General features: G+C 37.7%; 2 protein-coding genes across 2 annotated transcripts in view; one reads left to right on the top strand and one right to left on the bottom strand.

The window, feature by feature from the left end:
- LOC135214812 (uncharacterized) overlaps nucleotides 1–26,937 on the top strand; it is a 92,274-nt gene that overhangs the window by 37,741 nt on the left and 27,596 nt on the right. The gene's annotated exons all lie outside the window — the stretch shown is intronic.
- LOC135218926 (uncharacterized) overlaps nucleotides 994–26,937 on the bottom strand; it is a 27,444-nt gene continuing 1,500 nt past the window's right edge. Inside the window, exons 2-10 of the mRNA XM_064255371.1 lie at nucleotides 26,749–26,856; nucleotides 11,113–11,200; nucleotides 10,062–10,180; nucleotides 9,351–9,444; nucleotides 8,783–8,895; nucleotides 8,335–8,410; nucleotides 5,461–5,561; nucleotides 5,037–5,109; nucleotides 994–2,164 (exon numbers count right to left, since the gene is read on the bottom strand). Coding sequence (XP_064111441.1) covers nucleotides 1,824–2,164; nucleotides 5,037–5,109; nucleotides 5,461–5,561; nucleotides 8,335–8,410; nucleotides 8,783–8,895; nucleotides 9,351–9,444; nucleotides 10,062–10,180; nucleotides 11,113–11,200; nucleotides 26,749–26,856 — 1,113 coding nt within the window. The 3' untranslated portion in view covers nucleotides 994–1,823. The remainder of the gene's footprint in view (nucleotides 2,165–5,036; nucleotides 5,110–5,460; nucleotides 5,562–8,334; nucleotides 8,411–8,782; nucleotides 8,896–9,350; nucleotides 9,445–10,061; nucleotides 10,181–11,112; nucleotides 11,201–26,748; nucleotides 26,857–26,937) is intronic.

The raw sequence follows: 26,937 nt of genomic DNA, 5'->3' as shown, positions 1-26,937 counted from the left end.
ACTTCCTTTAAATCCTTTACATCAAGAAACTGTCGCTTCCCTTAAAGAAGCAAACTACTTTCACACCATTACGTATTGCCTAACTGTCTATTACTCACATCTTAAACAGCCACTCCCCCCCCCCTTTTTTTTTCTCTCTCTCTAAATAGTCGTTGACTATTCTGGCCTCTGTTTAGTTAACAGCCAACCCTCTTTAACAGGAAGTACAACAGAACCCCTCCTATTGCTTTTACTTTTTGCATTTTTATGTTATTTCACTGTATTATGTATATTTTAATTTACTTTTAGGTTTAAAGTCGCTTTGTAGTCTTTATTTTTCTTTTAGCTTAACGACTGTTATATTACTACATTAATAGGTTTCTTATAATTATTAGCTTATTTTAGCGTACTCTAATTATTGTAAAAGCTAATTCTATTAGTCGCCCTAAAGATAGGAAAGGATTCCCAAAAGGTTTGTGTAAATAAAGAGAAGAAAGGATTTCTGATCTCGCTGCTCTGTTTCCATGTACTATATTAATTATAAATTGAGTTACTGGGTCTTGCAACAGAATTTAGGAACTTGATTTGAGCAATATTTGGTTACATTAATGGCCGAGATATCAACATAGAAAGTTGAATGCCATTATAGGTCCTACCAATTGACCTCTGGGCTAAATTCTATATTCTGTTCCAACAGGGTGAAAGTAAATTTCACACAACATAGTAGAAAGAGGTTGTTAGAGTGGTGAACAGCAAAAAGAAAAGAGGGCCAGTAAATCAAGGAAATGATGTTTTGCACCATGTGACATACATTAAGGGCATTGCAGGAGTATTCTGTTGACCGGCAGGTAGATGACTTCTGTGTTTGGACCATGAAGCCCAATTTGGAGGAAAAAAAGAAAAGAAAAACAATAACAGCAGCCAAGATGGCTGTTCCATAAATATTGCTTTGTTTATGCAAATTCACCAAGGATATGTCAATACAACCAGTCTTCAATCATATATATCTATACATAACTATTTCTTACGTAAAGGTAACTACTGATACAGCTTAAGTTACAACTTGACATGAAAATGCATAACCTCTGAGGGACACTTGCTTAAATTCCACATTTAATAAATTAACTCTTCAACAAAATTAGGTCATTAGTATAGAAAAAAAAATATATAATCATTGTTGCTGCTTATATAACATTACAATAAAATAACACAGGAACCATGAATAACATTTTCACCAGGATTCTAACAAAGCTGTAAGAATCACTTTTTCTTAAATATGGTGAAACTGGATAAAGAACACTTCAGAAAAGTTGTTAGCATGCTGACTTACAGTTATTCATTATGAAACAGAAGCTTAGTACTCGCCAAAAGAACATACACTTAACATGCATTTCATGGGTCCAGAATTTGGGAGGGTAAATTTCAAAATAGAAACTGCACATTCCTGCTCCAGTGTCTTTTCCATCTAATTCTACATTTGTTATAAATCTACTTTCCTTACTGATGAGAAACAGAATTTCCCAGCCTTATACTGTTTAGTGATATGATGATAAATGACAAGAATTTCACGATAGCATAAAATATAAACTCCCTAGGGTAAAATCGACAGCAAACTGATTTGCTACAAAAATGCTTAGCAAAAATCTCTTTCAGTTATCATTTCCTTCTGTAATGACCACTGACTGTATGACCTTGACGATAGTACGGTTCGACCCAAGTGTCGCCCCTCCAGTGACCCTTCACTTCATGACCTTGTCGGTAATGTTCCCTCACTTGCACATACCCTGAGGGAGCAGATGGCTTTGGAGGGGCAACAGGGGCCTTTGGTGCAGGAGGAGAAAAAACTACAGGAGGAGGGGAAGGAGAAGAACATACTTTTGGAGAAGGATAGAATGCTGGTTGAGGAGAAGATGAAAATAGAGCTGGTGTGGGAGGTTGTTTGAATGATGTTTGTGTCTTTTCTTGACATTGTTTGAGTGATGTTTGCCTTTTCTTCCCTTTTTCTTTTCGAGAGCAATTTTCATGTCCCTGACATCCTTACGCAGATTAGACAGTTCTGCTAATCCTTCCTGACTTTTAAGCAGCGTCTCTGTTTTTGTACTGAATTTCACATCTTCCGAGTGTTTCTTGATTTTTACATCTGACACTTCAGCTTCCTTCACTTCCGTTCTGCTAAGGGAACGATCTGTAAAATAATGAATTTAGGCAAATAAATTCTTCAGATATGGGAATGAAACTTTCCCATTAAACTTAATTGTTACTTGTGCTAATACTAGATTTCATGATATGTATTTTTAACACAATCAAAATCCTACAGAAAAAACACCACTCGTATAATGTTTTGGACCGAGTAATCTGCAAAGATGTTACTTAAATTGTAATGTGAGTATGTACCGTCATTTTATGTTATGAAGACATGTTTTTAACATATGAAGACAAATAAAAACATCAATACATACCAAAATTAGTATTATAATGGCTCTAAGTGTGTGGTACCCAGTTTTGTTAGCACCGATTGAAATGTAATACATACATGTAAACTGTAAAGCTGCAGTCAAACACAAACTTTAAGAAAGTAAGAAAACGAGAATTGTGTACATACCTTGGTCAGAGAAGCCAAAAAGGATCTGAAGTGAATAAATGAATGAACGACTATACTCTGCTTTTTTCCATCTGTCCACTGCCTGTGGTGGTTGCATATGGTAACACTGCGTCCCGGGCTTTAGATAGTTACGCTATGTGTAAGTTTTAGGTAAATAAAAGGATATCTGGGTGTATATTTGCAATTGAAAAGTGTTTTAATAATTTATTGTATGCGAATTACACCGTTAATATTCAAAATAGGATATTAGTATTATTGTTGAATGTAAGCTGAATGTAACTATCTAAATCCCGGGACACAATGTTACCATACGCAAACACCACAGGCGGTTGGACAGATGGAAAAAAACCGAGTATAGTACCAAAACATGACAGTACTTCACCATCATCTAATGAGCAATATGAAGACTGAACATAAAATTGCAGAGAGAATTAATAGCCGATAGTGCTGACTGAGAAATTTGAGATAAGATAGAAATCACCTTTAAAGGATTGCAATTCATAGCCTCGGTATTTATCCCATTCTCTTCCACTTCTAATATACATTAATATTCCCTTTCTATCATGTTTCTGTCTTTTCCACCTTGTTTGTTACTATACTCTGTTTTTTCCATCTGTCCATCCGCCTGTGGTGTTTTTGTATGGTAACACTGCGTCCCGGGCTTTAGACAGTTACATTCAGCTTACATTCAACGATTATAATAATATCCTATTTCGAATATTAACGGTGTAATTCGCATACAGTAAATTATTAAAAACACTTTTCAGTTGCAAATGTACACCCAGATATCCTTTTATTTACCTAACTTACACATAGCGTAACATCTAAAGCCCGGGACGCAGTGTTACCATACAAAAAACACCACAGGCGGATGGACAGATGGAAAAAAACAGAGTATAGTTACCTACATGTAGCTGGACAGGCTACAACTTTCACTTCCCACCACTCTGGGTAAACAATGGAGGAGTAAACTGACGAGATCACAGGCAATAGCTAAATGAGAATCTTTGTCACGGAGGCTTGACATTGCATCTTTCTTTATTACCTTTTTATCTCATAATTTTGCATGGCTTTTAATTAATATCACAATATTAGATTCTAGGTGATGAATGGCCTTAGTTGCCCCAATGCTTGACATGTATTCCTAAAATCTATAAATCAATCAAGCAACCCTCCTCCTTCTCATCTCATAAGAAAACCTCTACATGGAGGACAGCCTCCTATCATCATTCTAGCCAAACTTTGATAACACAGTGATGGCATCCCAGTAGGGGAATAGTGCCATCAGTGTACCTCATGTGGTGCACTGTAAACAATATTTAAGGGTCTCAGCTGGGTATCTTCAGTCCCTAGTTGTAATATCTTTTATCCTTTATTTTGTACCATCGTTCATATTCTATTTCTTCCATCTTACTTTCCACACTCTCCTAACAATTGTTTCATATTGCAACTGTGAGGTTTTCCTCCTGACACACTCAAAACCTTCTTTACTCTAAATTTCCCTTTCAGCGCTGAATGACTTCATATGCCCCAGCAATTGGTCCTTGGCCAAAACTTGCTGTAGAGTGATGTCATGGTTCAAAAATCTATGATGTGCTTATAGCCGGGGCTACGTCAGTTAGCGCCAGTCCTCCAGTTACAATTTGTGTGTGAAACATAAAATTTACTTCTTGCCATGGTGCTTATTATGTGGGGAAACTTTTGAAAGCACTTGTCGATCTTGGCTCTCCTTCCCCTCTTTCATTGATTTAATGCTCTTGAAAGGCTATTACTATTACCACCAAACAGTTCTGAAATCTTACTAGTTAAATCAGCAATCGCTTTCTAGAAAACAGAATATAGAATTTAGGCCAACGGCCAAGAGCAGGGACCTACGAAGTCATTCAACGCTGAAAGGGAAATTGAGATTAAAAATGTTTGAAAGGTGTATCAGGAGGAAAACCTTGCAGCTGCACAATGAAACACTGATAGGAGAGGGTGGAAAGTGAAACGGAAGAAAGCATATGAATGGAGGTACAGTAAAAGGAGTGAAATGGGTTGTGGCTTGGGGCCAGAGGGACATAACAAAGAACCTTAAGTACAGTAACATTTAAAGTGCACCACAGGAGTTGTGTGCTGCCTGAACTAACCTTTCCCCTCCAAAGCAAGTCAATGTTAACTGAGGCTGTAGAGTAAAAGTCTACCTGTTACCTTTCTTAGTTTTGTTGTCTTGCTCCTATAGTAAATGATTTTGTGCCCGTCAATGAAGGAGGGGGAGGGGGAAACTTGAAATTTGACGAAGTCATGATTACTCTCATGCTCTGTGAATTGCCAGTTGTTCCTGAAACCTACAGGAAACCTTGGTGGACTAGTGTCATCAATAAATGATCATGAGGGCTAAAGTCCAGTAGAATAATTGATAACAAGTCCCAATACTTAATCATTCTGTTGAATTATCATGAATAATCTGTCTTACCTTCCAGCTTCAGTTGCTGACTTGTTTGGAGCTGCTTGTTGTAAGTTGTTTCCACCTTCAATGTTTGTGCCCCCTGTCATGACAAAATACAACTAATCATGAAAAAGTCATGCACATTTGGCCTCTAAACTGTCAGTAATTTGAACGTACTGTACGTATAAAATGCTCCTTAAGTTGAAAATAATAAAATGTAAATAATTATCTGTTAGAATGGTTTCAGGCACTAAGATAAAAATGACAAATACAAAACAACTTTTGGATTTACTTTTACAAAATTTGCAGAGAACTATTTCTATTCTAGCTTACACTATACTAGACCAGCACAATCAAACAGTGCTAAGAAAATACATGATGGAAGTAAATTATTCGCAGCTGAGGAAACAACTGTAAATGTATACATTGTAAACTGATAGTTATAAATTACCTTTTCATCTGCCTTTTTTGGCGTTGCCTCCATGGGCTTTACTTTAGCCTTTGGGACTATTTTTTCTGCTTTATTCACTTCAACTCTGCTATGGATTATGTCTATGGGATAAAAGGAAATTATGAAAATAATTTCGTCAAATATGGTAAACTTAACTTACTTGTGCTAGTACGTACATGATTCTACGCTATGTATTTTTAACATAATTAACAATTTAGGGAAACAATCTACTTGTATAATATTTAAAACTAAGTAATTTGCAACGAGACACTTAAATTCTAATGTGAATATGAACTGTCATTTTATGTTATGAAAATAACTAAAAGCATCAGTATGTACCTAAATTAGTAGTATAATGGCTACTAGTGAATGGTACCCAGTTATGTTAGCACTGATTGAAATGTAATAGTACATAAATTGTAAAGGTACAAGTCCCTCATTGGCCGAGTGGATTTCACGCTCGACTACCAATCCGGTGGTCCGAAGTTCGATTCCTGGCTCGGTCAACGTGGAACCAGAGGAATTTATTTCTGGTGATAGAAATTCATTCCTCGATATAATGTGGTTTGGATCCCACAATAATCTGCAGGTCCCGTTGCTAGGTAACCAATTAGTTCCTAGATACGTAAAAATATCTAATCCTTCGGGCCAGCCCTAGGAGAGCTGTTAATCAGCTCAGTGGTCTGGTAGAACTAAGATATACTTAACTTTTAAAGGTACAGTCAATACATAATAATTTAAGATGCTACAAATGAAATTGAAAGCAAAAAGGTTTTAAAGCTGTAACAGGAGGAAACCTTGCAGTTACACATGAAAAAATTGTTAGGAGAGTGTGGAAATGAAGATGAAAGAAAGAGAATAGTAACAGAGATTCAGTAAAAGGAACAAAAGGAGTTTAAGCTAGATACCGAAGGTACCATCTAGATACCAAAAGTGTCCTGCAAAGAACTGTAAGGGAGGTACAATAAAGGCACTAATCCCCCACCTACAGAGTAAGGACTCATTTTAGTCCTTAAGGAGTATTTCTCACCCAGATGGAGGGTATACCAACCTCCCACCACAATCTGCAGCCCTGTCAAGAAGTTTTACAATAAAACCCAGAACAAGATGAGCTTGTCCACTTTTTTTATCCCCCCAAAAAAAGAAGAGCTTGCTCACTTTTTTACCCCGAATAGCATGAGCTTCCCACTTTTTTTACCCAGAAAGAGAAGAGCTTGTCCATTTTTACCAGAAAAAGAAGAGCGTGTGCACTTTTATTCCCAGAAAAAGAAGAGCTTTCCCATTTTTTTTACCCAGAAAAAGAAGAGCTACCTGACTATATGCAAGGTCCGTGAGTGAGGTAACTGATAATAATTGCAACATAAATAAACTAAAGTTGTTTTTAAAGTAAACTAACTCTTATTATTTTTACCCTATTTCTTTATTTGCTTTGCATTTTTACTACAGATTAGTTATATATATATAATATATTATATATTTATATATATATATATAATTATATATATATATATATATATATATTAAATTGTTTTGCATGAATCTGAATTAAATTTACTATATTAGATTCTAGGCAATGAGTGGCCATAGTTGCCCCAGTGGTTGGCACTCTACATGGAGGAGAGCCTCCTCTCGTCATGCTTGCCAAACCTTGATAACACACTGACGTCACTTCCGTTGGGGAGTAGTGCCAACAGTGTACCTCATGAGCTGCACTGTGCACAATACTTAAGGGACTTTGCAGCGTCCCTTTGGCCCCAAGTTGCCTCTTTCATCCCATTATTAGTATCTCTCTCTCTTCCAGCTTACTTTCCACTCTCTCTCTTCCAGCTTACTTTCCACTCTCTCCCAACAATTATTTCACAGTGCAACTCTTGTCACACCTTAAAAACCTCCTTTACTCTAAATTTCCCTTTCAGCGCTGAATGACCTCATAGATCCCAGTGCTTGCCCTTTGGTCTAAATGTATGTTGTAGAGTGACATCACAGTTTAGAAGTCTATGATGTGCTTACAGCCAGGGTAGTCAAATCCTGCCCCTGATTACAATTTCTGTATGAAACAAATCTTTACTTCTTGAAATTTTTGCATAGTGCCTTTTTTGGGGAAACTTTTGAAGGCTGTAGTTGATTTTGGCTCTACTTCCCTTCTTTCACTGATTTAATACTCGTGAAAGGATACTATTACCACCAAACAGTTCTGAAAAATAGTTGACTCAAAAAACAAAACAACTCATTAAATTTCAATATTAAGGTAAAAAGATCTTCCTAATGAGATCTGCAGTTGCTTTATAAAGAACAGAATATGGAATTTGGGCCAAAGGCCAAGAGGTGGGACCTATAAGGTTATGCAATGCTCAAAAGGAAAACCTTGTTGTTGTGCAATGAAACAATTGTTATGGGAAGGTGGAAAGTAAGATGGAAGAAATCAAATGAATGAAAGGGGTTGCAGCTAGGGCTGAAAGGACGTTGAAAAGAACGAAAGAAATGCTTAAAGTGCACCGCATGATGGTACTAACCACCCCCCTCCCCCCAAAGTCAACATTAAGCGAGGCTATCTAGTAAAAGACCACCTGACGCCTTGATTAGTTTTATTGTCTTCCTCCTAAAGCAAGTAATTTTGGGGCCAACATGGGAAAACAAACTTGAAATTTGACCAAGACCTGCATGGGCTGAATACGTCTGGAGTTTCAGAGGCTTATGATCTAGAAGCCCAGCGTGAGACAGTCAATACACACACCAATCCCACGCTTAGTCAGGGTAATGCTCATGCTCTGTGAATTACTAGTTGCTCCTGAAACCTTCAGGAAACCAAAAGAATAATTATAATAGGCCCCATATTAACCATTCTGTTGTATTGACATGGATAATCCATCTTACCTTCTAGCTTCAGTGACTGACTTCTTTGGAGCTGCCTGTTGCAAGTTGTTGCTTCCTCCTTCAATTTCAGTGTCACCTGTGGTGACAAAATACAACTAATTATGAAAAATTCATGCATGTTTGGCCTCTAAACTGTCAGTAGTTGTAACTTAGGTATCAAATGCTCCTTAAATTAAAAAAGAACTAAGATAATATATTGGTTTTGGGCACTTGGGCACAAAGATAAAAATGACTAATACACAATAATTTTTGGATTTACTTTTTATAATTTGCAGATAACTGGTCTTTATTCCTGCCTTCATCATACTACATACTAGACCAGTGCTAAGAAAATACACAATGAAAGCAAACAAGTACAAAAACTAAAGAAAATTCAAATATGAAAATTATTCACAGCTGAGGTAGCAACTAAAAATGGCCAGTGAAAACTGACAAGGATATAAATTACCTTTTTGTAGGCTTTTTCTGGCGTTTTCTCCAAGGACTTTCCTTCATCGTTTGGGACTTTTTCCTTTGCACCTCCTTCATCCTTTACTTTACCAATAGAACGAAGTCCTGTGTCTGAATGAAATATTTCAATTTTATGCAGGCAATTGTTGTAAGTCCAGTTTAAATCAATCGTGTCAAGCTTTTGAATCATATGCTTTTCCATGTGTTCATTGCAACTTTATTCTTATACTGGGCACATGCTATAGGATATTTTTGTAGGAAAAGGTCTTCAAATCAATTTATAAATATTATTATATATATACATGTATAATAAATATTTAAATCTTCATGATAAAACTACATACGACACACATCTATTACTGATATACATCAATATATAGTATAAGGAAATCTCTAAATCTTCAAGATAACAAAAGAACATGCAACTCCTATCTGCAACATATACACATCTAAAATCTTCAAGGTAAATCAAAGTGAAAAACTCCAAGCTATTTGTGACAAGAAGCCTATGGTTTTAAATGGTTTCTGAGACGAAAAAGAAGTTTCCTCTGTAAAATCACTCTTACCTGCAGACGTCAATGACCAACTTCTCTGAAGCTGGTTACTATAAGGAGTCTGTTCCTTAGGTTCCTTCTTAAGCTCCTGCAGTTTCAGAGTCACCTGTGATGTTAAGATACAATGTACAGTACTAGTATTAAGCTTGCTGTTAATCTTACAGGATCATTCAACATTAACCCTGTCCGTGAATATATATTAACAAAACAGTAGTACGATTTCCCCATAGTGAATTAGTGCAGTCAGTGCACGTTCGGCCCTTAGCTGCAGCCCCTTTCATTTCTTTTACTGTATCTCCATTCATATTCTTTCTTTCATCTTCCTTTCCACTCACTTATAATAACTGTTTCATAGTGCAACTGCTTTGAGGTTTTCCTCCTGTTATACATTTTTAACCTTTTATTCTTAATTTTCCTTTCAGTGTTGAATGACCTCAGATATTCTCCAGTGCTGGGCCTTTGGCGTAAATTTTATACATATTGTAATGTAAAATAGTCCTTCAAACCAATTTTTGATATAAAAAAAAACCTAAATTTTTCCTTTAATGTCAGCCCCATAAACTCAAAAACAGTAAACTTGATGTAGACTTTAGTATGCTTAATATGAAAGTGAAAAAAAATAGTATTGAGATCTGGTACTATTATTTATGTAAAAAAATACAAATATAAGGTAATGAAATATATTCCCTACTTATAACATAAGTATAAGATGACATACACTACCTTTTTATCAGTGTTTCTTTTCTCTGGTGTTTCTTTCAATAACTTTACTTTGGATTTTGGTACTTTTTCCTTTGTACTTCCTTTATCCTTTAGCATTCCAAGAGTGGAAGAGGCAAAGCCTGAAAAAAAGAAAATTGTAATTACTATAACCATTTCCTCTTCAAAGTTTCTGTGGGTAAGTGCATGGATTAATTTATGTCTTCTGCTCTGTTCTACCACACTGCTGGTTGCTTGATTAATGAAGCTAAGCTACTCTAGATTTGCTTAGATGCTGCTGGTATTCCCGTCATTGAAATTAACCTACGTTGAATTGTAGTGATGTTAACCAACAATAGGTTCAGTCAGTAAGGGGTACCCTACTTTCTTAAGAGTGGAATCAAGCAAAGTTAGGTTTCCTTGGACGCAACTGGTTATTTGAACAGTACAGTCCTCAAATGTTGGGTCTTGTTGAATGCCCCTGGTCTTCAGAAGAGTGAAATCAAGCAATGCTGTGTTCAGTGGTTCCAGTGGATGTCACTGGTTTTCTAAACAGTGGCATTAACTCAGTTTAGTTCACGATTGCTGGTCCTTTGATCAATGAAGCTGTGTTAACCTAGGTTTCATTGCATAAGTTACAAACCTGATGAATCCTGCGTGAGTGGAAATGGGTTAAGATGTGCACAAGGAAAGCAGTGGTGGATGTTTAAGCCATAGGTTTTGATCCTATGTCCTCTTATTGTGTTTATGTCTTCCATCTTTTCTTCTAGACAGAGATGATAAAGACCCCAGTTGAGCAAAGGTTAACACCACAAAAAGAAAGTCCTGGGACTTGTTTGTGAAACGAGTGATGAGCCACAGTGAGGCCCGAAGGCTAACAAAGCACTCATTCATAATATGTACTGAAACTATTAAGCCTTAGCTGTTCGGGTCTCGAAGAGATCTGCAAATCAGCAAGACCAATATCAACAATAAAACCAGTAACAAACACCATAATTAAAGAAAACAAACTGCAATAGAGTCAGTAGCAATATAATAATAATACATAATCAAACTGAAATTGTGTCCAACTTACTAGCATCTATAACTTGCTTGCCATAATGACACAACACCTTTGCTGTCTCCCATTCTTCCAACACGCTGCAGAGAACGTTCAGGACTTTCTGTAAGACAATGAAGTACAAGAATGCAGTGAATATGACACAAATGACACTGAATCTGATGAATATGGCTATGCAACATGTGAAAGAAAATCCAGTGAATATATGACACTATAGGAAAGCACTTCTGGTGAATATGAAAGTAAGTGAAAGCAAATCTGGTGAATATAACACTATCTGTGAGAGTGAATCTGGTGAATATGACACAATATGAAAGCAAATCTGGTGAATAGCCTTAGTGGCGTGATCGGTTTGGTCTGGGCCTGCCACCTCGGTGGCCAAGAGTTCAATTCTCGGGCATCCCATTGAGGTGTTGGAGATGTATATTTCTGGTGATAGAAGTTCACTCTCGACATGGTTCAGAAGTTACATAAAGCCGTTGGTCCCGTTGCTGAATAACCACTGGTTCCATGCAACATAAAAACATACAAACACAGGAACAAACAAATCTGGTGAATATGACTAGTATGTGAAAGTGAATCCAGTGAATATGACAATATGTGAAAGCAAACCTGGTGAATATGTGAGTATGTACTATATTGAATCTGGTGAATATGACAGTATATGAAAGTGAATTTGATGACTTACAACAGTATGAGAAAGTGAATCATATGAATAAAACAATACTATGTGAAAGCAAATCTGGTAAATATGACAATATGTGAAAGCCAATGTGGTGAATATGAGTATGACAGTATGTGAAAGCAAATCTGATTTTGACAATATGTGAAAGAAAATCTGGTAAATATGACAGTATGTGAAAGTTAACCTAATGACTTATGACAGAATGTAAATGTGAACCTGGTGAATATGACAGTATGTAAAAATTAATTTGATAACTTATGACAGTATGAGAAAATGAATCTGGTGAATATGAAAATATGTGAAAGTGAATCTAATGAATATAACAGTTTGTGAAAATGAATATGGTGATTATGACATTATGTAAAAGTGAATCTGGTTGACTATGAAACTGTGCGATTGAAAGTGAATCTCAGAAATATGACAGTAACAAAGTGAATACTACTAATATACATACATGGAAGTGAATCTGATGAATATTACAGTAAATGACAATGAATGTTGTTACAAAACATGACGGCGACCTAAATATAACAGAAACGGGAAGCAAATTTCATTATGGAACACGACAGTGAATGAAAAGGAAAGCAACGACTATGACAACTTGTGAAAGACAATGACATGAGTATGTAATATGATACAGTGTTACCCCGAGATATGAAAGGCTCAACTTACGAAAAACTCGAGATACGAAAGCAAATACGAAAAATTTTACGGCTCTACATACGAAAATTGTTCAAGATACGAAAGGTTGTTGCTGTAAAGTCCGAGATTCATCCGGACCACCGATAACAATTTTGAAAACTCGCGCGCCACCAACGGTAGTAGAACTCGCCACCATCCTCCCGCTCTCCCATTGGTTCCTGATGCTATTCACCACCATTAGATCCTTCTCTCCTATTGGTCAGCATTCCTCCCATGATGCATCTACGTAGCGGCGTGCTTCTTCAGCCACTGCACGGCATCATCTGTATCGTACGCATGTGGTATTCGTTCGTTCTAACGATTTCGTTTATTAACGTAAATTGTTAGTGATTTCGTTGTATGTAGTATACTTTATCGTGTTGTGTGAGAATTTTACTACATACGTATATGTACTAGTACATACATAATATAATTACGCACAGTATATATGTAATAGTGTGGCACAGTGTGTTATTCCAAAGGCAATAACTTAATAATACTTAAGAAAAAGGCACGAAACAGATAATAAGAGAAGAGAAAGGGAAAGGGAATACGATAATGATTTTTCTTAGTGAAGGGATTTGTTTACTCCAAACATTAGCTTTTAGCCATTAGACATGGTTTTCATCTCCCCCAAAAAGCCCCCCAAAAACCTCTGTCCGTACCAGACGATTAGTGACCAACAAGAGATTATAGTCGACGAGGGATATCGCCCAGGCATATTCGAGAAATTGGAAACTACTCTTCATTAGCGCCTATTGATAATCGGCGTTCCGTTTCGTGAACAGGTCTGAGAGAGCCATCTGGCATACGTTAAAAGGAATTCTATGACCCGTTGTTAGAAAGAGGGAAGTACCAAATTCTTAAAAGCTCCACCCTCCCAAATATAGGCCTCTAGTATCGACGAATCAAAAGCCATGAGTGTTGGTCATAAGACAGCCCAAAAGAAGTATCAACGAATGACCTATGAGGTTACCAAGGGATACGCCCCTAAGAAGCCAGGACATGAAGAAGGAGGCGTATACAAATTCAAAGCCTACGAATTACTGTAGAAGACCTGACAGGAAGGCGGTCTTGTATAATGTTTGCAGCCACTAGGCACAAGAAGTCTTTCAGAAAATGCCACACCCAGTCAAAATCCAAAAATCCAAAGGCGGGGCTAAGGAGATTTCAACTGAACAAAAAGGCGAGACAGAGAGAGAGCAAGCAGAAAAAGGGAGCAGAGAAAAAAGGGGAACAGAGAAGCCAAGAGAGAGAACAACCGGGGAGATGAGGGGAGAACTGCAGTGGGCATGGCCGTGAAACAGAGAAGGACAGAAGAATCCCCAGAAGAAGAACAGGTGCAAAAGTGTGGTGTGCGAAGCAATCAAAGACAGTGAAAGTGACAATCAATACTCAGTAAATTTCCCTCGTGCCTATTAGACTCGTAATTGCAACAAGTGCCAATTAAGTTTTATCAGTCCAAGAGCCCAGTAACTCAGAAGGTGGAAAACATGTGTAAGAACCCCTAACGAAGAATAAACTTAATGCAAAGAAACATATCAATTAATTTCTCATCCTAACAGAACCCCTTTACCTAATTCCCCAAAGTACAGCCTCCACGGCACACGTTACCTTAGATCTGTGCAAAGAAAGTAAGTACCGTCACAGATTTATTGGTGGCAGAGCGACGGGATACGATGAGATAAAGATTGATATATGACAAGATTAACTGATGTCGAGCGTAAGGATAGGAAGAGACAAAAGACACAAGCAAGAAATGGCGATCAGCGACGCGAATGACAGTTAAAGACAGCGGCCGCGAAACGTAATCAAAGTTTAGGCAGGCATAAGAGATTTCAATCCCATTCACGCCACTCGAAAAAGAAAGTTCTTCTCCCCTAAAGGACAGTTATCAGTGCTTCCCCAAATACAAGGGACAGTTAGCGAGTCGTAACAATAAAAGCGCTCCCCCCCCCCAAAAAAGCCACCCACACTCCACGAAGAAAAATTCCACTCCGAAGAACAAGAACAGTCGTTCCACTAGAAGAACAAGATGTCGAATGCGTGAAGAAAAATATCAAGAGGAAAGAAAACAATCCCGAAAACGCATCAGTCAACGCAATCGAGAGAGAGAGAGGGGGAACCAACACATCATTCAACGCGCTGGTAGGCGAACGCAAGCGGTCAGACGTAACCCCGGATGTCGAAGAAGACGAAAGAAGTTAAGTCCAAATAAATGTCCCCACACTTACATAACATTAAACTCTATTAAAAGTAAATTACGCGATTAACATTTCAGTTAGACAATTTCTGGTATTTCAAGATTAAAGATTTTTCACTCTGAACTCTTTTTTTTGTTTTTTGGCAACGAAAAACTCTACGATATTTCATTTTACTAATTATAACTAATCAGCTACTAAGACCTTTTTTTTTCCCAAACATTTGTATTACTAACCAATAACTTTAAATTTTAATTTTAATTTAGATTGTGTCATTTTATTTTGATTTTTTGTGATTTTGGTTGTTTTGTGATTTCTTATACTTTGAATTTTTTTTGTTTTAATATTTGCTTTTTACTTGTTACGTCGAGTGAATGTTTACTTGTTTTTATTTTGTTTGTTTAGGATAACAAGGGTAATTCACGGGAGGTCTCTCGTTAGCGTACACTTTACGGTCAGTTGAGTATCGTTTTACCAGTACAGTTAAGAGGGTTTTTGTTGTTGTTTAAGAATCGCTTATCGGTAACGTAAGACTTTGAGAATATTTCTGGGGAAGATTCTTTTATTTTATTTTGGTGATCGAATACTTAAATAAAAACAATTTATTGTCATTATCATTATTTTCTTTTTGGGATATTACTGTCATAACTTTGATACTTTTAATGATACTCAGTACTTAAGAAAATTTCCATTAACGAGTCGATGGTCAAAGGGAGACCGACTCCTTATCAGAACGTAAGAACGCCTGTGCTCACGAGAAGTCAAACAAGGAAATTAACCATGCCGGAAGGTACACAGTCCGCGAATTCGAGCGCAGCAGTAATGGGAACACATAAGGGACATGTGATTAATCACATAGCTAAATTTTGCGGAAGAAAGGATGGTCAGTTAGCTTGTAACTTAGAGAACTGGATAGAGCAAGTGGAGACACGCCTAGATAGCATAACGGGGACAGATAGAGAAAAGCTTATTGAAGCCAAGAGTTATCTTGATTTGGAAGCCGGAGGAGACTTAGAACGCTACGTCCACTCCGAGACTTACCGAGAACTTAAGAATTGGGAAGAATTGAAACGGTATTTTAGGAAGGTTTATTCCACAGTTGGTGAAAGAGATCCAGTTACTAGCTGGCTTAAGGATAGTGCGTCAATTTAAGTTAGACAAAGACGTTATCAAGAGTTTAGCTCTCAGTTGTATAACAATATGAATGAATGGGGTAACTTCATGGAATCCACAGGTTGGATAGAGGTAGAAGGAGGCAAGCAAAAAATGCTAATGAGTCATGTTAAAAAAATATTTAGACTAGCAATAATGATTGGAAGCCTGCCTACGGAAGTTATTGCAAGGATGACTCGTAAGTGGGAGACATCCGATGATGTAGCAGAGATTGAAGAGGAGGAAACAAAAATCCTAGGTAGAAGACCTGAAGGGAATCCTATATACAGACCTTTAGTCGCTATAGGACAAAAAGAAAGGGGTCCAAATAGATCTAGGACACCATCTAGAAATCAGAATAAGATGCCAGGTAAATCTTCTCAAGGAGGATTTTCGACAGTCACGTGTTATAACTGTCAGAAGAGAGGACATTATGCCAGTGACTGCCGAGGGATAGCCTTCTGTCCTTTCCATAAGAGAACAGGACATAGTGCCCGAGAATGCAGGAATAAATTTGTTTCAGCTCCTAGAGGTAGATCTCAGTCGAGAGGCAGAGATAGAAACAATAGTCAATCTCCCCCAGTTAGAGGAAATAGAGATTCAGCTCCAAATAGGTATGCTAATCAAACAGCAAGCATAGGGTATCAATCAGTTCAGTCAATGTCGGACGACGCAATGGGAAATTTTCTGCTTACTGGTACAATGAATCTTCCTCTATAACAGAGAGAACGTCCGGAATGACAAAGCTAAGCCCAGCTACACAGGTTAGCAAAGTTGATGTAGGGAATGAATATAATTATAGACCATTATTTCCCGCACATGTCGGTCTAGAGAAACCTATTGTTACATTCTTTGATACAGGAAGTCCTAAGAATATAATGTCAGAAAAGGTGTATCGATTGTTATTTTTCTCATTTATTTTGAATCCAGCAGTAGATTGTAGAATCACAGACGTCCAGGGTAATGATATCCACGTAATTGGACAGTTAGATTTTCCATTTAGGCTAGGAAGAATTGCTCTAAGAGAAAATGTTCTGGTAGCCAGAGATATACAATTAGCTTTTGCTCATTTGCTGATAGGTTATCCAACTATGGCTAGACAAGGGATAAGCATTGATGCCCCTAGAGAACAACTAGTGATTAACAACGTCGTGAAATTTCTAGAATACCAATATGCAAGCCAATTAAAAGAACCCAGACTGAACAGAATCCCACACTGAAATGGTATTTTTAAAGAATGGATAAGTCAGAGGGAAGATATCCAGAATGCATCACGAGTTCACAACAACAGATCATTAACCTTTTAGAATCAAATCAATGCACTTATTTAAAGTTAGAGAGGGAATTAAGACTTAAACCAGGAGAAAGCACGTGGGTAGAATGTACAGTAAATCCAATTTTTGAAGGGAAGGAAATTCTCACACTTACTGAAAAGTCGCAAGTAAACGGAATACATTATTCTTCTAGTTTACACGAAGTCAGACAGGGCAAAATAGCGTTACAAAGATTACGATACAGAGGAGGAAAGGTTAAGTTAACACAGGTACAGAGATAGGCCTAGCAGAAGTATACTCCATACCTATCCGAGTTGTAGAACGGGAAACAGTAGCAGCAATAGTAAAGGAAATGAAAATTACGCTCAGGACATAATACTGAGAAGAGCTAAGATAGGATCTCATTTAAAGGACATTAAGGAAAACCATGTTAGAGAAGAATTCATAGACTTATTGTGCGCAATATCAGGATATAGTCGCTCTAGACGGCGACACCTTGGGAAATACCACGCGAAATAACGCACAAGATAGACATTCCATCAAACACAAAGCCAATTTTACATACAGCTTACAGAGTAGCACATTCCCAGAAGGAAATCATCGAAAGAGAAGTACAAAGAATGAATAGGCAAGGAATAATAGAACCATCTAAATCCCCATGGTCTTTTCCACTTTTGCTAGTTCCTAAAAGGGACAAAACTTATAGAATAGTTGTGGATTTCAGAAAATTGAACCAAATTACTGAAAATGATCCTTATCCAATGCCGTCAATGCGAGATCTTATCGCCACTATAGGGTCCAAGAGATACTTCACCACTATAGATTTATTGCAGGGATTCTTGCAAATCCTCTACACGAAGAAAGTAAACCTTTAAACTGCTTTTCCACTAGTAACGGCAGATACCCAGTATGTAAGAATGCCCTTTGGTCTAAAGTCAAGCCCGGTAACTTTGTAAGATTAATGGATAAAATTTTGGGCGATTTACTAGGCAAGGACGTACACTGTTACATAGATGATTTGGTAATAGCAACAGATACTATAGAGGAACATATAGACTTAGTCAGAGAAGTCCTAAAGAGATTAAGAAAAAGCCAACCTGAAGCTTAAATTAAAGAAGTGTAACTTCCTTAAAAGGAAAATAGACTACCTTGGTCATACACTAAGTGAAAAGAGCGTAGAAGTAACGACCTTAAAGAATAAAGTCAATCAAGGAATATCCTACACCTCAGTGCAAGAAGGACGTAAAGTCATTCTTAGGTTTAGCAGGATTTTACCGCAAGTTCATAGGAGCTTTTGCAGTCATATCCGCACCACTAACTGAACTTTTAAAGGAACACGTATCATTTACATGGACAGACGAGCAGCAAGAAGCTTTTGATGAATTGAAAAGAAAGATTAACACATCCCCCAGTACTTAGCTTCCCAGACTTTGGCAAGGATTCTTTTTAGCCACGGACGCAAGCCACATTGGTATAGGAGCATGTTTAATGCATGGACAAGATGAATAAGTATAATGCGATAGCTTATTACAGTAGGAAATTAAAGCCCTCAGAAGTGAACTACTCAGTAACAGACCTCGAGTCTCTAGCTATAATAGACGCTTTAAAGCATTTCAGATATATCATTTTTGGTTACAAGATAACCGTGTTCACGGATCATTCAGCTGAGTTAGAAATGCTAAAGAACCCTAATTTTTCTGGACGAAGAGCACGTTGGTTCATGACAGACCCAAGATTATGATATACAGGTGAAATATGTCCCTGGGAAGACGAATAAGGTAGCAGATGCATTATCAAGATATGTGTCAGGAGGTGATAGTATAAATATGATAAGTCAAGAAGAAGAAAAGAATGAAACAATGTGCAATGACGTAAATGTACTCACCATGCATTATACAGAGGAGCTTTCCCGGCAAAATTTCATAAGGGAACAAGAAAGAGATGAAGATATAAGGGAACTGTGTTTAAAATACGTTAGAAACGAAAGGAAAACACAGCCAACAAGAATTAACCGAACTAGGTAGGAAGGAAGGTTGGATGTCCACAGATGCACTAACGGACATAGATGCGTATTAATTTGGATGTGTCACGAATATGACCCTTTTGGTCAATTTCTAGGTGTAATGCACAAAGGTTAGTACCCTAGAGTCCAAGAAACAAGGTCATTGAGCTAATGCACGACGATGACATGAGAGCTCACCCAGGAAGGGATGAGACAATTAGATTAATCCAAAGAACTTTCCATTGGAAGGGAATTCACAAAGATGTTAGTAATTATGTGAAGAGCTGCAATATATGCAACAGCTACAAGGGAAGAACAGACAGGAAGTACCACTAGGGAAATATCCTATCCCACAGACTCTTTCGAAAGAGATCTATTGATCTTATCACTAATCTTCATACCACGAGTAAAGGGAATAAGAATATACTAGTATGTATCGACGCGCTCACGAGATATACAGAGTTGGTACCACTAACTAGTAAAAGTGCCAAGGATTGTGCAACTGCTCTCTTTGATAAGATATTTTGCAGATATTCTGCCCACAGCTCATTATTTCTGATAATGGGACCGAGTTCAACAACTCATTAGTTCAAGAAATTTGTAACGCCTTTAAGGTAGAAAAGGTAGCGATACAGCCGTATCACCAGCTAGCAATGGCTTGGTAGAAAAGGAATAACAGAAGGTTTTAGACGTATTGCGTCACACAGTAGGACAGGATCCTGACTGGGACGTCAATTTTACCTTTGTCCAATATCATTAAAATGCAAGGCATCATACGAGTACTCGAGCAACTCCCATAAAAGCTTTGATGGGATATGAACCCAGATTACCTTATGCATGGCTGAATCAGCCAATACAGCCTAATTACTCTGAAGATATCATGAAGATAAGAATCGGAAACTTTAAAGTAATCCACAAGCAATTGCACAAGAATTTAGAAGAAGCCCAGCAGAATATGATAGAGAAGCATCAAGAAGGATTAAGGCCTGTAGACTACAAGAAAGGAGATGAAGTCTATATTAAGAAGGAAGTAAGAAGTGGTATTAATTATAAGTTAGCCACAAAATTCACAGGACCATACAAGGTCGTAGACGTACAAGAAACTAAGATAGGTTAAGAAAATGAATAACCAAATCCTTCCACATACGCTGAATCATTAGAAGAAGAATTTTGGATAAACAAGGACAAGGTCAAGAGAACCAAAGAAGTTTGAAGAATCCGAAATGACAGAGACGTCAGAAGAAATTCCAGAAGAAGGACTAGATATAACCTAAGAAATAGAAGAGTCACTTTTCAGTGAAACAAAAGAACAAACCCATTAATTCTCCATTATTCCATGTATTTATTTGATTTCTTTATTGCTAAGTTTACGCCATCGGTCGACTTAGGAATAATCTTTTATTGTTGCAATTCTTACTTTAATTAGTTGGTTTGTAGCAATTTTTTTTGGAGTTATGTGCACTAACTTCAAATTAATTTTGACTTGAAGGGAAATATTTGGGTATGTAAGAAACAGTTCAATGCGCAGTATAAGAATTTCAAGACGTATATTAAGTTTAATCGTTCCATAAGAACATTCTTAGAAGTAAAAGAATAAATAAGACGGGTTAAGATAGACATTAAGAGATTTTAAGATACGAGAATTCGTTTCAGAAATGATTAAGAATTTGAAGGGGTAATTAATACACTTACTTTGTTCAAATCCATTAGATATTGATTGATGAAAACTTACTAATAAGATATTAATCGATGAAGACTCACTAACAAGAAGTAACTTGATGAAGACTCATTAACAAGATAGTAGTCGTTGAAAACTTACACAAGATAAGATATTGATTGGTGAAAGCTTACTAATTGTTTGTCACAGTAGAAGAAACCTACAAAGTATTAACCACTAACCGGTTCCTTTAACCGAGTTGTTTTGCCAATTTTGTTTTAGTATCAAGCAGTGAAGTTATATTGTTTAATGTACAAGGTTACTCAGAAATTACAGTAAGAATGTCCAATGAAATTTTGCATAAACACAATACACAATCTCAGTAGGAAGTCAAGGACACACTTGTTATTGCATACAAATACACAAGGATATTTTCTCCCAGGACTTGTCTCCAAGCAGCAGGTCGCAGCAAACAAGAAGCCATCAAGTGTCGTCAATGAAAAACGAAATTTATTTTTCCATAAAGAAAGACGATATCCACCTAGATAGAATAGGACTGAGGACTGAACCAATCATGTACTGTAAACTTGGATAGTTACCATTATTTTTTGCTTCTACCATGCATTTATATAACTTATGTGACTTAAGGGCTTATGTATGTTTAACTTTCAGTTTTCTTGTTTTTTTGGTGATTTATTTTGTTTGCATTCAGTTTCATGTTTCTTAATGCGATTTACTCATATTTGAATTCACTTTGATGATTCCTTTAATTACTTAATCAAGTATTTGTTCATATTCATATTCAGTTTTTATGTTTCTCTGAATGTTACTTACTCAAGAATTTACTCATGTTTACATTCAATTTTGATTGTTGCCCTTAACGTTACTTAATCAAGGATTTGCTCATGTTTACATTCACTTTTGATGTTTTTGAGTTAAAGTTTCAATATGATTTCCAAGAAGCATAAGTTAGGAGTCTCTGGTAGGTAATAAATTTTGCGTCAGCTTAGATAACGCTGTCGGAGTCAGCGAGGTAGCGGGCCGAGACTGTAATAGTGTGGCACAGTGTTGTTATTCCAAAGGCAATAACTTAATAATACTAAGAAAAAGGCACGAAAACAGATAATAAGAGAAGAGAAAGGGAAAGGGAATACGATAATGATTTTTCTTAGTGAAGGGATTTTGTTACTCCAAACATTAGGCTTTTAGCCATTAGACATCTGGTTTTCATCTCCCCCAAAAAGCCTCTGTCCGTACCAGCGATTAGTGACCAACAAGAGATTATAGTCGACGAGGGATATCGCCCAGGCATATTCGAGAAATTGGAAATACTCTCATTAGCGCCTATGACTAATCGGCGTTCCTTTCTTTCGTGAACAGGTCTGAGAGAGCCATCTGGCATACGTTAAAAAGGAATTCTATGACCCGTTGTTAGAAAGAGGAAGTACCAAATTCTTAAAAGCTCCACCCTACCCAAATATAGGCCTCTGGTATCGACGAATCAACAAAAAAGCCATGAGTGTTGGTCATAAGACAGCCCAAAAGAAGTATCAACGAATGACCTATGAGGTTACCAAGGGATACGCCCCTAAGAAGCCAGGACATGAAGAAAGGAGGCGTATACAAATTCAAAGCCTACGAATTACTGTAGGAAGACCTGACAGGAAGGCGGTCTTGTATAATGTTTGCAGCCACTAAGCACAAGAAGTCTTCAGAAAATGCCACACCCAGTCAAAATCCAAAAATCCAAAGGCGGGTCTAAGGAGATTTCAACTGAACAAAAAGGCGAGACAGAGAGAGAGCAAGCAGAAAAGGGAGCAGAGAAAAAAAGGGGAACAGAGAAGCAAGAGAGACAACTGGTGGAGCCTGAGGGAGAACTGCAGTGGCATGGCCGTGAAACAGAGAAGGACAGAAGAAGCCCCAGAAGAAGAACAGGTGCAAAAGTGTGGTGTGCGAAGCAATCAAAGACAGTGAAAGTGACAATCAACTACTCAGTAAATTTCCCTCGTGCCTATAGACTCGTAATTGCAACAAGTGCCAATTAAGTTTTATCAGTCCAAGAGCCCAGTAACTCAGAAGGTGGAAAACATGTGTAAGAACCCCTAACGAAGAATAAACTTAATAAGCAAACAAAGAAAATATCAATTAATTTCTCATCCTAACAGAACCCCTTTACCTAATTCCCCAAAGTACAGCCTCCACGGCACACGTTACCTTAGATCTGTGCAAAGAAAGTAAGTACCGTCACAGATTCGTAGTCATGGGTCCCAAGAAAGTTGAAATTCACGGAAAGAGGATGCTCTCTTTGGAGACGAAGATGGAGATTATCAAGAAGTAAGAAGCTGGTATGTGATTGAGTGTGATCACCAAGGAATACGGCCGAAATCCGTTGACAATAAGCACCATCCTTAAGCAGAAGGATGTCATCAAAGCAGCTACACCTTCCAAGGGCGTCACTATTTTGTCCAGCAAGAGGACCGAAGTGCACGATGAAATGGAAAGGCTTCTTCTTGTCTGGATAAAAGACAAAGAAATCGCTGGCGAAACGATAACGGAGACGGCAATCTGCCACAAGGCCAGCATTATTTTTGGCGATTTGATTGCCCAGGCCAAAGACGACGGAGGAGAAGGGACATCAACGCCAACCCCAGACTTCAAGGCTACGCATGGGTGCTTCGAGAAATTCCGTAAACGGACTGGTATCCATTTGGTGGTGTGGCATGGGGAGGCAGCCAGCTCGGACACGAAAGCGGCCGAAGCCTTTAAAAAGACGTCTGACAAGATGATGATCAAGGAAGGCTACAGTTCTCAGCAAGTCTTCGACTGTGATGAGACTGGCCTTTTTTGGAAAAAAATGCCTCGTCGGACGTACATCATGGAGGAAGAGAAGGAACTACCCAGGCATAAGCCTATGAAAGACAGGCTTACGCTTGCACTTTGTTCCAATGCCAGTGGGGATTGCAAGGTGAAGCCCCTACTTGTCTATCATTCCGAGACTCCTCGAGCCTTCAAGGCCTACACAATGCTTAAGGAGAAGCTTCCAGTGATATGGAGGGCTAATGCGAAAGCCTGGGTAACGAGGCTTTTGTTCACCGAGTGGGTAAACCTGTGTTTCAGCCCGACAGTGAAGAAATCCTTGGAAGAGAAGCGCCTCACTCTGAAATGCCTGCTGGTGTTGGACAATGCCCCTTCTCACCCTCCTGGCCTCGAGGAAGATATCCTAGCGGAGTATTCCTTCATCAAGGTTCTTTATCTTCCGCCTAACACCACCCCTCTCCACCAGCCCATGGACCAGCAAGTGATATCGATCTTTTCAAGAGATGTTTCGACATCACTGATACCACAAACCTCACCTTGCGTGAATTTTGGAAGGGGCATTTCGATATCGTAATATGCATCCGACTCATCGACCAAGCTTGGCAGGAGGTTTCGAGGCGAACCTTGAATTCCTCGTGGAGGAAACTCTGGCCTGATGCCGTATCCGCCCGAGACTTCGATGGATTCGACATGGGCGAAGCTGGTGCTGCAGATTCAGAAACAGTTGACGATCCTGAAACTGTTTGGCAACCAGATCTTAACGAGATCGTTGCACTTGGCAAGTCCATGGGGCTGGTCATCGACGAGGATGACATCAATGACCTTCTCCAGGAGCACCAAGAGGAGCTTACAACGGATGACCTGAAGGAGTTGGAGGCCATGCAACATAACGTCGTTCAAGAGGAGTTCTCTAGCAGCGGCGAGGAGGAAGACGACGACTCTATGACAACGGCAGAAATTAAGGATGCTCTAGGTGCTTTTCATAAGGTGCAATCATTCATAGAAAAGAGACCCCGAAAAGGCTTACACAGGTCGTATGCTTGCATAGTTGAATGACGTTTACCTGAGTCGTTTCAGGAACATTGTCAAAAGTAGGCAGAAGCAATCTTCCTTGGATAGTTATTTTTTAAAGAGGCCTTTAGTAGGAGTAGTAAGTAAAAAGGAAGAACCAAGTGATACTAAAAAACAGAAAGTTGAAAATGGCGAAGAAGTTGAAATTTTGTATAAAAAAAAAAGAAGTAAAGTATAAAAAAGTAAAAAACGTAAAAATAAAAAAAGGCAAAAAAAAAATTTTTAATTTTAGTTTTTTGTAAAGTTAAATGTTACAGTTTTGTTAATGTGTTTCGTAAAGTCTAGTTTATGTTTTCCTTACATTTTTTTATGTGTTTCGTAAAGGTAAGTGTTCGTACGCATCTGCCGTATGTCCTCCTCCTCTGTCGCCACTTTCGGAGATAGCCTCACTCGAAAGTAAACTTCCACATTTTACTACATACGTACGTATGTACGTACAGTATTTCTTGTATACGATGTACACTAATACACTTTACTTACAGGTATATTAGCAGTACGTATTAAGTTAGGTATTGAATGGTCCAAATTGTTGTAGTATTTCATTGTATATAGGTCAATTTAGCTTTATTATGAAATTTCCTGGGGTGTTTTTGGAGGGCTTGGAACGGATTAGCCATTTTACATGTAAAATGTGGTCCAAGATACGAAAAGCTCATGATACGAAGGCCGCCTTGGAACAGATTAATTTCATATCTCGAGATACCACTGTATTACATGGAAACCATACGAATAAATGAACCAAAAGTTTGGAAGAGATTTGTCCATTTGCACAAAATGACAGTTTTGTGAAGACAACCATTCAATAAGACAGAGCAACAACATGAATTTTATAAATGAACTTGGAATATGAATTTAGTATATATAATAGTGAATGGATGTGAGTTTTTTCTGATGTCAGGCATATACATATATATGTATATATATATTATACATACATATACTGTGTGTTTTTAACAAGTAAAAACTTCTTATTAAGTAAATGTTAGCTGTGAGAGATGGTTCAAGAATATGCATTACTGATACATACAAAACTCTATCAATAATATATAAAGATACAAAAAAAAACTCATGTAAATCATTAGCAATTACTACTACAGATCTTCGGCAACATCAATGTATTTACCATTCCAGTATAAAAAATAAATTGAACTTACTAACACTAATGAAGAAATTAATATTTTTATAAAAAAAAAATTAATATGTAGTGTATTTGCGGTAAAAATAAAAGAAACACTATAATAACCACAAAAATTGTACTTACAATAACGCTATTTACCTACTAAATAATGAAACTCCAATAACTGCAAAATCAAAATATATACTACAGTGGACCTGGACCCCCTTATTTGAGTTTTCCATGATTTGCGGGAACTTGCCTATTCGCAGTATTTTTCTATGAGAAATATCCACAAATTCCTGTTTCTTTTTTAAATAAATTTCATAATAAAATGCACTTTTGTGATAAAACTATTAAAAAACCAGGTATAAAAATGTTTACTGGGTTTTTCTCGAGATTTAACTAACAAAATAGAAGGTTTTCAGCTTTTTATATGGGTTCCAACTATTCGCGGGGGGGGGGGGGGGGGGGGGGGGGGAGGGGGGGGGGGGGGGGGGGGGGGGTTCTGGTATGCATCCCCCACGATACAGGGGACCATCTATTCATTGTTGTAATACAGTAAACAATGGTGTCCTACTGCAGCAGCAAAACTACATACAGTACTTTTGTAACTCACGTAACATGGGTAGCTGCCATTACCAGCAAGAGTAATAAAGTAAGTTGCAACAATAATTGTACTTACTGTAACAACCTCTATAGTATGAACTCTTACTGGAACACACCCTCCCTACAGTAAGTGCACTTACTGGAAACAACCCTCTACAGTAAGTACTCTTACCTGCAGCTTACAGTAAGTACTGAAAAAACTGTAACAGCCTCTACAGAGTGTTGGCACTGAGTGTTGCACTGCTGTAACAAATCTCTACTGTAACAATCTCAACAATAAATGCCACTTGTGTGACAGCTTCTGTATAGTTAAGTGCAACTGTAACAACCTCACAGTACGTACATGCACTTACTGTAACAGCTCAAAACTTAAATCACTCTATCTCACCGCATTTATTTGTTGAGGAGATAAATTCCCGACTCTTTTTGTACGATCCTTCGGAAGAGGATCCTTTTTCCTTCTCTGGGGTATGCATCCCCACGAATACAGGGGACACTGTATTCATTGTTGTAACTACAGTAAACAATGGTGTCTACTGCAGCTAGCAACTACATACAGTACTTTTGTAACTCACTG

This window comes from Macrobrachium nipponense, chromosome 19 (assembly GCF_015104395.2).
Source record: "Macrobrachium nipponense isolate FS-2020 chromosome 19, ASM1510439v2, whole genome shotgun sequence".
Taxonomy (NCBI): Eukaryota; Metazoa; Arthropoda; class Malacostraca; order Decapoda; family Palaemonidae; genus Macrobrachium; species Macrobrachium nipponense.
Note: the sequence above shows the minus strand (reverse complement) of the source record. Positions and strands in the feature narration are given on the sequence as shown.